The following is a 13,786-nucleotide window of genomic DNA, read 5'->3' as shown; positions in this document are numbered from 1 at the left end:
CCAGGAGCCAAGTGCTTACTCCTGGTCTCCCATGTGGGTGCAGGGCCCAAGGACCTGGGCCATCCTCCACTGCCTTCCCGGGCCACAGCAGAGAGCTGGCCTAGAAGAGGAGCAACTGGGAAACAATCCGGCGCCCCAACCGGGACTAGAACCCGGTATACCGGCGCCGCAGGCAGAGGATTAGCCTAGTGAGCCACGGTGCCAGCCAAGTTACTTTCTCTACCACCTATAATATTTCTCCTTCCGTAAGAAGGTTTAATTACAAAAGAGGAAGAGAAAAGATATACCTTCAACAGCCTAACAATATTTACATCTACCTCATCATTTTCACAACATTTGGATCTTTCTAATACATTTAAGTTTCCAGAAATGATCAAAGTGAACTGCCACTAAAAATTCCGTTGAATTATATGCTGCAATCTACACAAAAGCAACAATTTAAGGAATATTTCACTTTTTTCTTTAATCTTAAGTAACTTAAGTTCACTCCTGGACTGTTACTTACTCAGGTTACAAAACACAAGGTTTAGGGAAGAGGAAGACCTCACAAATTGACCCATACAGGCCATTCAGTCTCACCTCAAGAAATGCAGGCACTTTCCATTCCCTTACAAACAACTCCTCCAGAGTGGGAATTCAGCCTAGCAGTTAAGATGCTCACATCCCACACTGGAGCACCTGGGTCCTATACCTGGCTCTAGCTCTTGACTCCAGCTTCCTGCCAATGCAGACCCTGGGAGGCAGCGATGACAGCTTAAGTAAGCAGCTTCCTGCCACGCACATGGGAGACCTGAATTACACCGCCAGCTCACCAATCTGGCCCAGTCTAGCCCCAGCTGCTGTGGGCATTTGGGAGTGAACCGGACAACTGGAACATTCACTCTGTTTATCTGAGAGGCAAAGAAAGAGACAGAGAGACAGAGGAATAGAAAACTCTTCCCATCACAGATCAAAGAGAAGCTCATCCCACAGAGTAGGGAAAGTACTCAATGGAATTCAAGGTAGATTCAATTGCCCTCAGAAGCAGAGCTATGTAAACCCAGCAGCAATGAGCACCGTGTGAAAAATGCTCCCTACAGAATCAGTTCTCTCGAATGCTAACACTTCAAGTATACCCTACACAACTGTTCTCTTCATTTCCTACAAATCTGACTTATTTCTAACACCAACTTAACTTCAGTAATGCACTAGGGGAGGAACAGGAAACCATCATCTCTCCACTCGCTGTCCCTACATGAAGCAGAGCAGACCCTCTGTATACATCTCTTCCCATTCGGAGACCTCCGGATTCTCACACTGGACTCTGAAAACTGCCATTCCTTCCCCTTTTTTTCTTTTGTTTTCCTCTCCTACCTCTTTCCTCCCTATTTCCCAACCCCTCATTCTTACTCTCTCAGAATGCCTGCTACTGCCACGTACCCTATTTAGCAGTACACACTTTCTTGCAGATGGAAAATGCATCTTAGCTCCCCAGAAATTAAAAAAAAAAAATCTACAACACAGAAAAATCTACCTTAAAGCTCTCCCTTCTCTCATCACTTGGGGAGAAGGGAAAGAAGGTCAGGCAAAAATGTGAATGAAAACAAAGTTATTCTTTATGTGAGGGAAGGGGTTGCTCACTTATTTTTCTCTTCAGCTTGTATCCACAACTCTTCATTAAAATGGTGTTTCCCTTCACCTTCTTCACATACACCATTTAAGCGCATAACATAGTAATCTCTGCAATTTATTTTTTTTAAGATTTACTTATTTACTCAATAGGCAGAGTTACAGAAAGAGAGAGGGAGAGACAGAGAGAAAGGTCTTCCATCGCTGGTTCACTCCCCAAATGGCCACAATGGCCAGAGCTGGACCAATCTGAAGCCAGGAGCCAGGAGCTTCCTCTGGGTCTCCCATGCAGGTGTAGGGACTCAAGCACTTGGGCCATCTTCTGTTGCTTTACCAGGCCATAGCAGAGAGCTGGATCAGAAGCTGAGCAGCCAGGACTCAAATCAGTGTCCATATGGGATGCCAGGCACTACAGGCAATGCTTAACCTACTACACCACAGTGCCGGCCCCCATCTCTGCAATTTATTTTAACAGACAATAAACACCTTTAAGCTGAAGATCAGGGGAAGGTTTCCAGTGAACTTCTGAAAAGGTTCAGCAGTTTTTATTACATAATCAACCAACCACAGAAGAAACAGTAATTTTCCCAATGCTGCTCTGCCCCTTAACTGTCTGGCCCCAGGCACAATGTGACCAAGCGTTCAGCTCAACAGATCTCAGGAATCTACGAACAGATTCTCAAAAGGAGCCATGAGTGTGCTGATGCAGGTGGAAGGGAGGCGAGGACCATCAGGGTCTGTTTCGCCTTCAATTGCTTCTTCTCCAGTGGCCTAGAAAAGGCATAGGCAACCCAGAGCTGTAGGTATCTTCTGGGATTCCAAACCAACTGTTCTCTGCCTGGTAAGGTAATTACCACAATTATAACATAAACTGCACACATACCAAGCCAACCAACACAGAGTCTGGGAATACAAAAAAACTATGCAAACAGACCATGAGGGAACTGAGCCAGAAAAACTTTTCAGATGGTTTACTCAAAGGATCATGTGACGGTAAAACTGATTCCATAGCCTGTCTGGTCTTGTTTAGCAACACGGAAGAAAAGGTTCATTCTATCACATAATCAGAAATGTCAGCAGTTGAGCACTGGCTCATGTGTCACTGACCTGTTGCATGCATAAATAAGAAGCGGGAAATACTACAGAGGGAAGGGGTTTTAAGGATCATTTACTCCAACTTGCACTTTAGAGGCGGGGAAGGGGAGGCCCCCAAGTGGCAGGTGTCACTGAAATCAGGTGGATTTTACAGAAAGCTGAGTGCAGGGACCACCCTGCTCCTCCAGGACCAGGGGCCTTGCCACTAGACCGTGCTTCCAAGCCACGAAGGCTACATGAGGGTAGAGTCATTTCTGAAGGGGTGGGAAAGGGAAGTGGCAAAGGCCAGAGGAAGACAAACGGCCTTCTGAAACCTCCATGAGCACTTCACCTAAAGCTGCTCTTCCAAATTCTCATCAGTTAGAGATGAGACAGGAAAGGCTCTGTTCTCAGTCCCAGGGATGGACCCCAGCTAGGCAGAAAGGGCTCCTCCTCAGTCACTGCTGTCTGGACTGTGGCTCTCTGTCTCCATTCCCCTGCTTCTTGTCACTGAGATCCCAATCTTTCTGGTCTTTGTGTCTCCAGCAGGCTTCCCCAGCTCCCTCACAGAGAGCAGAGGGAGCTATCCCAAGTGTTCTCAACTTGGAAAAAGGCAGGGGCCTGGGAGCGAGCCGGGAAAGCCCTTCTCACCTCCTGTCCCAGCACGGGCCTCCTGGCCACCCCTGGGGTGCTTTCCACTCACAGGATGTCCTCTCTGCCCAACACTCCGCTCCCCTAGATACCCTCAGGACTCCGGCTCTGCTCTAGGCTCCGGCCCCCAGTGACATGCTCCCCAACACTGCCATCTCAACACACCCAAGGACGAGCTCTGTCATTTACCTTGGAATCTGTCTCCTTCATGATGCTTAGAACTGCCTCAAAGTCCACATTTGCTTAGTGTCCACTGCAGCCTCCCCTCAAGAGCATGAATCTGACAAAAGCACTCTGCATCTGACCATGACCATATCCTTACCACATGCTTGCTAAGCACAAAGCTGGTACTCAACAGTTCACTGAACAAATGCATCATCTCGGCCGGTGCCTCAGCTCACTAGGTTAATCCTCCACCTGCGGCACCGGCACCCCGGGTTCTAGTCCCAGTTGGGGCGCCGGTTCTGTCCCAGTCCCTCCTCTTCCAGTCCAGCTCTCTGCTGTGGCCCGGGAAGGCAGTGGAGGATGGCCCAGGTCCTTGGGCCCTGCACCCGCATGGGAGACCAGGAGGAAGCACCTGGCTCCTGGCTTCGGATCAGTGCAGCGCACCAGTCGCAACACGCCGGCCATAGCGGCCACTTGGAAGGTGAACCAACGGAAAAAGGAAGACCTTTCTCTGTCTCTCTCTCACTGTCTAACTCTGCCTGTCAATAAAAAAAAGCATCATCTCCCTAGGGAGATCAAACCAATCAACCTCTACATAAATCATAACTGAATCACTAAACAAAACAACCGAATGAAGAATCTGTGCCACCCTGAGAGGCAATCTGAGAGAAGGACTACTGACACTCAGGTTTTTTTAAATTGCAGCCTCACTCAAGTGGTTCGTGGGGAGAGCAGATAGAACATTAGAAAATGACATTGTTCTGGAAAGTCCTGAGCCTATAGTTGCTGACACTAAACCAATTTTCAAAGAGTTCTTTGTATGCAGTTCTATAACTGCATACAAAGGCAATTTCCTACACCCCAAAACTTCTCAAGAGCAGGACAATGTTTCCAGGTTGATCCAAGGATGCCAATGAGCAAAGGCACCTCCCTCTCAGCTTTCAGGTCCTGACCACACAGGAGGAACACACAAGTCTTTTCTTTGTAGTTTTTTTTTTTTTTTTTTAAGATTTGTTTGTTTATTTGAAAGCCAAAGTGACAAAGAAAGAGAAAGATCTTCCATCTGCTGATTTACTCCCCAAACTGCCACAATGGCCAGGTGATGCCAGGAGCCAGGAGCTTCTTCCACGTCTCCCATGTGGATGCAGGGGCCCTAACACTTGGGTTATCTTCTACTGCTTTTCCAGGCCATTAGCAGGGAGCTAGATCAGAAGTGGAGCAGCCAGTACACAAACTACCACTTTGCAGGCGGCAACTTATCTACTGTGCTACAACACCGGCCCCAGAACACAGAAGTTTTAAACACATGTTCTACCTGAACCTACTCCCCGCTTCCTCTACCCCTGGCCTGGAAAATCCCCTGAGCAATAAACCTGGCCGTCGATCCAGACGCCCCTCTTCCTCAGCCCTGCCATCTACCTGGACTCTTTCCTACATGCCTCATCTCCACCCACCAAGTAGGTCTGTTTGCCTCAGGTCCTCCTTGTGCTGTCCAGCAACCTCACTGGTCTCCTCCTCCCTCACCTCATTCTTCTGCAATCCAGACTTGAGCTGGAGTCATCATTCCAATGTAAAAGCATGGCCATGTCTTGTTTCTCCTCAAAAGTTTCCAATAGCTCTCAAGGAAAGACCTTGAATTTAACATCCAAACCCCTGTGCATCAGTCCAGCCTTCTATTCTACCATAGCCACCTCCTCACCACTGACACGAGGCCACTCTGCACATAACTTCCTCTACAGGAATCATCACAACACTGGATAACTGCTTGCACAGCTGTTCTCCCAAACTACCTATCATCATCCTTCCACAATACCTGGGACAGCATATAACAGGCTTTCAAATTCTTGCTGGCCAGCGCTGCGGCTCAACAGGCTAATCCTCCGCCTTGCGGCGCTGGCACACCAGGTTCTAGTCCCGGTTGCCCCTCTTCCAGGCCAGCTCTCTGCTGTGGCCAGGGAGTGCAGTGGAGGATGGTCTAAGTACTTGGGCCCTGCACCCCATGGGAGACCAGGAGAAGCACCTGGCTCCTGCCTTTGGATAGGCGCGGTGCGCTGGCCGCAGTGCACCAGCTGCGGCGGCCATTGGAGGGTGAACCAACGGTAAAAGGAAGACCTTTCTTTCTTTCTCTCTCTCTCTCTCTCTCACTGTCCACTCTGCCTGTTTAAAAAAAAAAAAAAAAAAAAAAAAATTCTTGCTGAATGGAATTTCACAAAAGGTTAACAAAGCAATCAGGTTTTACCCATGTTTCTCCACTGCACAAAGATACAGCATGTCTCAAGAATACAGAGAAAAGTGTACATAATCATCCCCCCTACAGTCACCTTGCAGCTGCAGTTCCAAGATGCTACTCTTAAAACTCCTCTTCAAGACAAGGAAATAATCACTTCTACAAACCAACTGTGTATAAGATAAAGTTCCTATGTACACCCTTACCTGTAAAATGTTAGTAAAAAAGTCATGGTAGAACATGGGCCAATCCTGACGTCCAATATCAACAATAACTTTGCAGAGTTTGTTCCGGATAAAGTAAGGTAAGGTTTTATGGTGAGCCAGCAGGAGTTTGGGCAGGCAGCCACGGATTTCCATCTTATCCTGAGATGGGACCCCAAGCCACATTTTATTGATCAGATTCTGAAAAAAATATATATCTTTTAAATTATAAATCTATATAAACAAAAATAACTGATTTTCATCCCATAATTAGCTATATCACCTCAATAAACAATAAATTTAATAAAATAAGTTTAGGGCAATCTGACAACAAGAATAATAAAAATATTCCAACCCATAACACAAGTCCAGCCCTAGGATGATCTGCTAAATAATTCAGCAGAGACAAAAAGCTTTATGGACAAAAACTTTCCATTAACCACAGCCTCTAGTGACCACCAGAAATCAACAACAGAAATAACTATATCGTCCAAAAATAGAATGGCCTGGTGTACAATGATACCACCACTTTTAGGAACATAAAGCTAAGTTGGAGGTGGGGAGAATACAAAATGGCACAAGCAATATGACTATAACTTTGAATTTTTTAAAGCATACACAGAAGACAAGCAATGGAAGGGAGTTGATAGAAGCAAGAGTCTTTGTGGCTGGGAATGATGATAACTAAAGCTATCGTCCCCTCCTCCCGGTAACAGGGAGAGAACAGGTACATGTTTCCACAGCAACCCACCTACCCAGCCCTAAAGGTGACCACCCACCTGCCTTTCCTAGGGCGAAGAGGGAAAAGTGCCTGGCAACAGCAGACTTGCAGACAAGAGCAGTGTGCGGGAAGAGGCCGCAGAGCCCAGCCAGCCCCACCTCCCAGGTGTCTGCAGAGCAAAGCTAAAGCTGGTGCCATGACACGGCCCTGTGGCTAGAAAACACCTCTCAGAAGAGTACAAATGATCTACTTACCTCAAAAACCGTTAAACTGTACATCATTACATAGTCATTCCTGGTGCTGGAAAGAAAGTACAGGCAGAATCTCCAGGCTCCTATCTGCTGGGCAAAGTTATTAAGAAGCTCCTCTGGAAAAAGCAAAACGGCAAGACTGTGAACATACACGAAGCTAACATACACCAGGGCTGTCGTACTTTTAAACACACCCCTCTCCAGATAATGAAAATGGAGTCAAAACCAACCATAGAATTCGGCTGATTATTTAAGAAAGAGAAAGAACAAATCCCATTTTTTTTTCTGTCTCTGAGGTGACCACCAAAGCTAACAGTGTTTTTAGCCATTAAAAAGCAAGTAACTCTGCTATGGATACTTCTTTCTCAGTAAAACTTTCACTGGCAAAGTTCGTATTTAAACTGGTGTGCAGATAAAGAAAAGATCAAGACTAACCTCACAAAGAAAAGAGAAAAAATGCAAGAGAATTCAAGATGGCAAACTCTCTTTATTTGGATTGGTTTCCATTTAAAACAGCACCAAAAATAAAAAATTAAAAAAAACAAGTAAGGGTAACACTCACAAGAGCTGTCCAGAGCAGCCACACATCACAAGCTAGAAATGGTTCTCCTCATCCTTAGGCTGCTCACAGCATCGGTCAGAGTGCAACAACTAGGGGTCTCTGCCCATGATCCTGGGCATGCTCCCACTTGGTCACTTCGACCTGACCCACTAGCCATGAAACACCATCGCTAACAATTTCTAAGAAGACTGCAGCAAAGAGAGGGCGACACTGCTGTTAGTCCCCTATAACTCAGATTGAAGCTGCATGGCACCTCATTAAAATTCCACAAAAGCAGGCTGACAGTCTGTCCTAATGATGAAGCGGAGGTTTCTATGAATCCCAGGGGTGGGGTCAGGCCAGACACAATGAGCCATGGCTAGAAAGGAAGCACTCTGGGCTCTGCTGCGGACTCTGCCACGAATCCCCTGTGTGCCCCCCAGTGCTCCCATCTCCTCTACTGGGAAAATGACCAGACGGCCTCTAGAGGTCCCTGCCAACAGGATCATCAAATTCTGGATCATTAGTAATTCACCTTTGCACAAGGAGGGTGGAGCCCTTTCAGAAAAGGCCTCCCCTGGGGCCAGCGCTGTGGCACAGTGGCTTAAAGCCCGGGCCTAAAATACTGGCATCCCATATGGGCGCTGGTTCTAGTCTTGGCTGCTCCTTTCCGATACAGCTCTCTGCTATGGCCTGGGAAAGCAGTGGGAGATGTCCCAAATCCTTGGGCCCTGCACCCGTGTGGGAGACCTGGAAGAGGCTCCTGGCTCCTGGCTCCTGATCAGCGCAGCTCCAGCCGCTGCAGCCATCTGGGGAGTGAACCAGCAGATGGAAGACCTCTCTCTCTGTTTCTACCTCTCTCTGTAACTCTGTCTTGCAAATAAATAAAATAAATATTTTAAAGAATGTATAAAAATTTTAAGAGAAAAGGGGTTGGTGTTGTGGCATAGCAGGTTAAGCCGCCACCTGCAGTGCCAGCATCCCATATGGGCACAAGTTTAATTCTGGGCTGCTCCACTTCTAATCCAGTTCCCTGATAATATGCTTGGGAAAGCAGCAGAAGATAGCTCAAGTGCTTGGGCTCCTCCACTTACACGGGAGACCCAGAAGCAGCTCCTGGCTTCTGGCTTCAGCTTGGCCTGGCCCCAGCCATTGTGGCCATTTGAGGATTGAACAAGTGGATGGAAGACTTCTCTCTGTCTCTCCCTCACTCTCTGTAGCTCTATCAAAATAAATAAATCATTTTTTAAAAATTAAAAGAAAATCCAAAAGCATTTCAACTAAAACAAAACAGAACAAAAACAACAACAACAAAAAAGAAAACTATAGAAATTCAAGTGTGTGGGATACAGCAGACTAACGGAAGGGAAAGATCTTCCACCTCCACTGGCAAAAATCACCACCGCTATTTTTTTCTCTAAGTCTAAAGTAGCATAAAACTAACCAGGGGATCAATTTGAGGGCAAGAAGAGAGCAGCCCTGCTGAATAAGAAAAGAAGCCCAGGGAAGCAGGCAGGGTGGTCTTCTAAGCCACATGCCTGACCATCCCATGAGCTCAGCTTCTCTCAGGGATGCCTTGCTGATCAGCGCTCTGGTTCTCTACAGTACTCTGCTTCAGAAAGCCAAGGCTAGGACAGGACAAGCTCACAGCAGCCATCCATGTTGAAAATTAAGAGGCACGTGGTAGCAATTGCCAGGAGCAGCTGGGATGCTTCGAGAAGCAGGAGCAATACAGACGCAGCCAAAGGGCTGCAGCTCACCTGAAAAGCAGAATCCCAACAGAGCTTTGGACCCAAAGCAGAATCGCCTGTAATGTTTAACTGGACTACTTGATCTAGAGAAGTCAAGGGAAACAGAAAAATGGCCTCCGAGCTCCTGGAGCCACAGAAAACACTCCAACAGGACAGAAGTAAAGCATGTAACATTAACACACAGCAAAGACATCCAAAAGACAAGCCTGCAGGTTTGGTGGAGAAAAGCACTTTTCATTCTCAAGTTCAGGCTGAAAACTCAGCAGAAAAAGGACTACACTAGGACCACAGTGCAACACGCCCCTGAAGCAGAGATCTGACAACAATGTTCTGTCTGTACAACCCGCTTCAGTGACTACAAACCCAAAAGTAGGTTCTACAGAGCACTGAGGAACTGACGTGATCAGACCAACATCTCTGCTGTTCAAAGCCTTTAGACATCAAAGCTTAGAGAATGGCGCTGTGGTGTACCAGGCTAAGCCTCTGCCTGAGCTGCCGGCATCCCATATGGGCACCAGTTCATGTCCCAGCTGCAACTCTTCTAACCCAAATCTCTGCTATGGCCTGGGAAAGCAGCAGAAGATGGCCCAGGTGCTTGGGCCCCTGAACCCACGTGGGAGACCGGGAAGAAGCTCCTGGCTCCGGATAGGACCAACTTCGGACAATGCAGCCATTTTAGGAGTGAACCAGCAGATGGAGGACCTTTCTCTCTGTCTCTCCATCTCTGTCTAAAAGTCTGCCTCTCAAATAGTCTTTAAAAAACAGGAGCCAGAGCCATGGCGCGGCAGGTTAATCCTCCGCCTGTGGCGCCAGCATCCCATATGGGTGGCGGTTCGAGTCCCAGCTGCTCCTCTTCCAATCCAGCTCTCTGCTGTGGCCTGGGAAAGCAGAAGATGGCCCAAGTGCATACCCCTGCACCCACATGGCAGACTGGGAAGAAGCACCTGGCTCCTGGCCTCGGATCAGCACAGCTCCGGCCGTTGCAGCCATTTGGGGAGTGAACCAACAGAAGGAAGACCTTTCTCTCTGTCTCTCCCTCTCACTGTCTATAACTTTACCTCTCAAATAAATAAATAAAAATATTTTTAAAAAGTAAAAAATTAAAAAAAAATTTTAAGAATAATATAAAGAACAGGAAATATAATAGTGGAGAAAAGCACGACCCCATGTTTTCTTTTCTTAACTGACAGTTATAGGCTTCTTATAATTAAGAGGTTTTCCACTAGACCAAAAGGGAAAAAAAATCTCTTCCTGTACCTTTGTATCTGGGTTTGCAAAACTCCCAGATCCCACCCAGCAGAGCCAGCGCAAAAGGAGCAAGAGTTCAAGGGGACAAAGTAAGCTTGCCCAGCTTCCTCCCACTGGGAAAGTACTGCCTGACCAGGTCCCCCCACCGACCTCCCTGTGAGAGACAATCTTCCCAACTCAATCCTTTACTTACCTATCTCACGTTTTCTTTCATTGGTCGTACAATCGTGGAAAAATTCTGTCATCAGACTTTCCAATGCCCTGAGCGAGGCTTCTTCAGATGCCTAACAGAATTTGAGAAACATCAGTGAACTGCAGCTTCAGTGTGTCCAGGTCACACTCCATAGCAAGAGCGACTTACTTCCTCAAAACACTGGGCTTCAGCATTCTTCAGATTATGCGATATAAGCCAGAAAAACTAAAGGGGGTTTCCCAGCTGGCTCAAAACCCAATGTGTTAGTAGCCTCTATAAATTCACGCTACTGTGCAATCAATATTCAATTATCTGTGCTCAGGAAAAGGGAACAAATAACTCAAAATTCAATTTTGGAAAGACGATGGATGCAAATTAACATCCCACGGCCCTGCCTGAGCAGGCAGAGTGAGAAGACTCAGGAAGAGGCTTAGCTATCCTTACACACCACCCATCCACAATGCACGTGCCCCTTGTCTGAAGTATTAGCCATCCTCTGATTCAGAGCAATTGTCAGCACACCACGGCATGCATGCATTCTGGGATTCTGATTCTCAGAAGGGGCTTCAGCAGTCACGCATACTCAGCACTCAATCTCACCCAGGCAGCCAACGATTAAGGTGAAACCAAGAGCGATGCTAACAGAGGCTCAAAATTAGCACCTCCAAAACCACAGCCTCCCAGAGAACCAGACTTTCAGCAGAACTGCTCAGGTTACAATAAGAAGACAGGGAGCCAATGCCCCAGTGTTCCCTTCCCCTCTGCCTATTCCACGCAGAGCCGCCGAAACCATTTCCTGTTCCTTGGGTTACAGCAATGAGCCTGAGTCAACTCTCACATACCCCATCACCTGCGGCCCACGACTGAGTGCTCACAGGCGTTCATCTACCCCAGAGGTGAGCAAGAGCTTCCTTTCTGCCTGCCTACTCTTCCATATCCTCTCCTTTACCCCTAGAGTGAGAGCTGGACTGCACATAAAAGCGGCAGAAGACCAGACTCTAATGTGTTGTAGATCAGACCGTAACAGAGCAGAGGCCTCCACGTGCTGATTTCCTTGTGTGGAAACAGAACTTCTGCCATCAGTGGATAAACCAGCACTTCCTAGGATGGGTACCAATTACAGAGCTGAGGCAGACTTGCACAAGCCCACCTGTCTAAACTAGCACATGCAGGGCCACAATCGAGCAGTGCCAGGTGCAGCTGTCCCTCCCACACTGTGGTCACACAATATAATGGCTGCAGTAACAACTGGACTGAGACAGGGAGTGGTGGATTAGTGCACATTAGGTTTTTTTGTTTTAGATTCTATTTATTTATTTGAGAGGCAGAAGTGAAGGAGAGGTCTTCCATCCGCAGGTTCATTCCCCAGGTGGCCACAACAGCCAGAGCTGTGCCAATCCGAAGCCAGGAGCCAGGAGCTTCTTCCAGGTCTCCCACGTGGGTGCAGGGGCCCATGCACTTGGGCCATCTTCTACTGCTTTCCCAAGCCACAGTAGAGAGCTGGATTGGAAGTGGAGCAGCCGGGACTCGAACTAGTGCCCATATGGAAGCCGGCACTGCAGGCGGCGGCTTTACCCACTGCATCACAGCACTGGCCCCAATGCACAACATTTTTGACACTGGTAAGTTTCAGGGATGTTCTTATCTGAATTCTTTATTTATGATAGATTAGCCCTCTACTCCTCTTCCAAACCTCAGCATCAGTTTAACTGAAAAATATTCTTCACTTTCCTACAATTGCAAACCAAGCTATTTTACTAAAAACTACAACTTTTTCAAATGCAGAAATAAACTGGAAATTGAGACTAAAGGAGTAAACCAGAGGATGGAAGACCTCTTACTGTCTCTCCCTCTTTCTCTGTCACTCTGCCTTTCAAATACATTTTTTAATTAAAAATTTTTTAAAAAAAAAAAAGCTTCACTGTATTCATTAACTGACTTTTAAGTAAATGCTACAAATTTAAACTTCTAAAATGAACTTGGGGGCAGGCATTTGGGGTACCAGCTAAAATACCAGTTGGGGAGCCAGTGCTGTGGCGTAATGGGTAAAGCCACTGCCTGCTGTGCCAGCATGCCATATGGGTGCCAGTACGAGTCCCGGCTGCCCCACTTCCGATCCAGCTCTCTGCTATAGCCTGGGAGTCCTTGGGCCCCTGCACCCGCATGGGAGGCCGGGAAGAAGCTCCTAGCTCCTAGCTTCGGATCGGTGCTGCTCCGACCGTTGCAGCCAATTGAGTAGTGAACCAGCAGATGGAAGACCTTTCTCTCTGTGTAACTGTGACTTTCAAATAAATAAATAAATCTTTTTTTTTTTTTTTGGACAGGCAGAGTTACTGAGAGAGACAACGAGAAAGGTCTTCCTTCCATTGGTTCACCCCCACAAATGGCCGCAATGGCCAGCATGCTGCGGTGATCCGAAGCCAAGAGCCAGGTGCTTCCTCCTGGTCTCCCATGCGGTGCAGGGCCCAAGCACTTGGGCCATCCTCCACTGCCTTCCCAGGCCACAGTAGAGAGCTGGACTGGAAGAGAGGCAACTGGGACAGAATCCGGTGCCCTGACCAGGACTAAAACCTGGTATGTCGGCGCCACAGGCGGAGGATTAGCCAAGTGAGCCGTGGCACCGGCCTAAATAAATAAATCTTTAAAAAAAAAATGCCAGTTGGGATGCCCACATCCCATATCAGAGGGTCTGGGTTCAAGTCCCAGTTCTGCTTACAATCCAGCTTCCTGCTAACATGCACTCCAGGAGGCAGCAATTGATGGCTCAAGTACCTGGCTCAAGTCACTTACATAGGAAATTTAAGGCTCCTGGCTTTCGCTTGGACCAGCCCTGTTTATTGTGGCATTTGGGGAACAAACCAGCAGTGGATAGAAGATCTCTCTCTTTCAAATAAATAAAAATAGCAGGCCAGCGATGTAGCGCAACGGGTTAACGCCCTAGCCTGAAGCACCAGCATCCCATATGGGCGTCGGTTCTAGTCCCAGCTGCTCCTCTTCCGATCCAGCTCCCTGCTATGGCCTGGGAAAGCAGTAGAGGATGGCCCATGTCCTTGGACCCCTGCATCCAAGTGGGAGACCCAGAAGAGGCTCCTGGCTTCGGATCAGCGCAGCTCCGGCCATTGCAGCCAATTGGGGAATGAACCATCAGATGGA

General features: G+C 47.6%; 1 protein-coding gene across 3 annotated transcripts in view; it reads right to left on the bottom strand.

Moving 5' to 3' along the window:
* LOC100350325 (exportin-6) overlaps positions 1-13,786 on the bottom strand; it is a 123,138-nt gene that overhangs the window by 73,784 nt on the left and 35,568 nt on the right. For all 3 annotated transcript variants that reach the window (XM_008257959.4, XM_017342572.3, XM_017342571.3), the window contains 3 exons: positions 10,634-10,724; positions 6,904-7,016; positions 5,932-6,129 (listed from right to left, as the gene is read on the bottom strand). In XM_008257959.4, the coding sequence (XP_008256181.2) occupies positions 5,932-6,129; positions 6,904-7,016; positions 10,634-10,724 (402 nt within the window). Of the gene's footprint in view, positions 1-5,931; positions 6,130-6,903; positions 7,017-10,633; positions 10,725-13,786 lie in introns of those variants that run through there.

This window comes from Oryctolagus cuniculus, chromosome 19, assembly GCF_964237555.1.
Source record: "Oryctolagus cuniculus chromosome 19, mOryCun1.1, whole genome shotgun sequence".
In the NCBI taxonomy this organism is placed as follows: domain Eukaryota; kingdom Metazoa; phylum Chordata; class Mammalia; order Lagomorpha; family Leporidae; genus Oryctolagus; species Oryctolagus cuniculus.
This window is presented reverse-complemented; position numbering and strand designations above follow the sequence as displayed.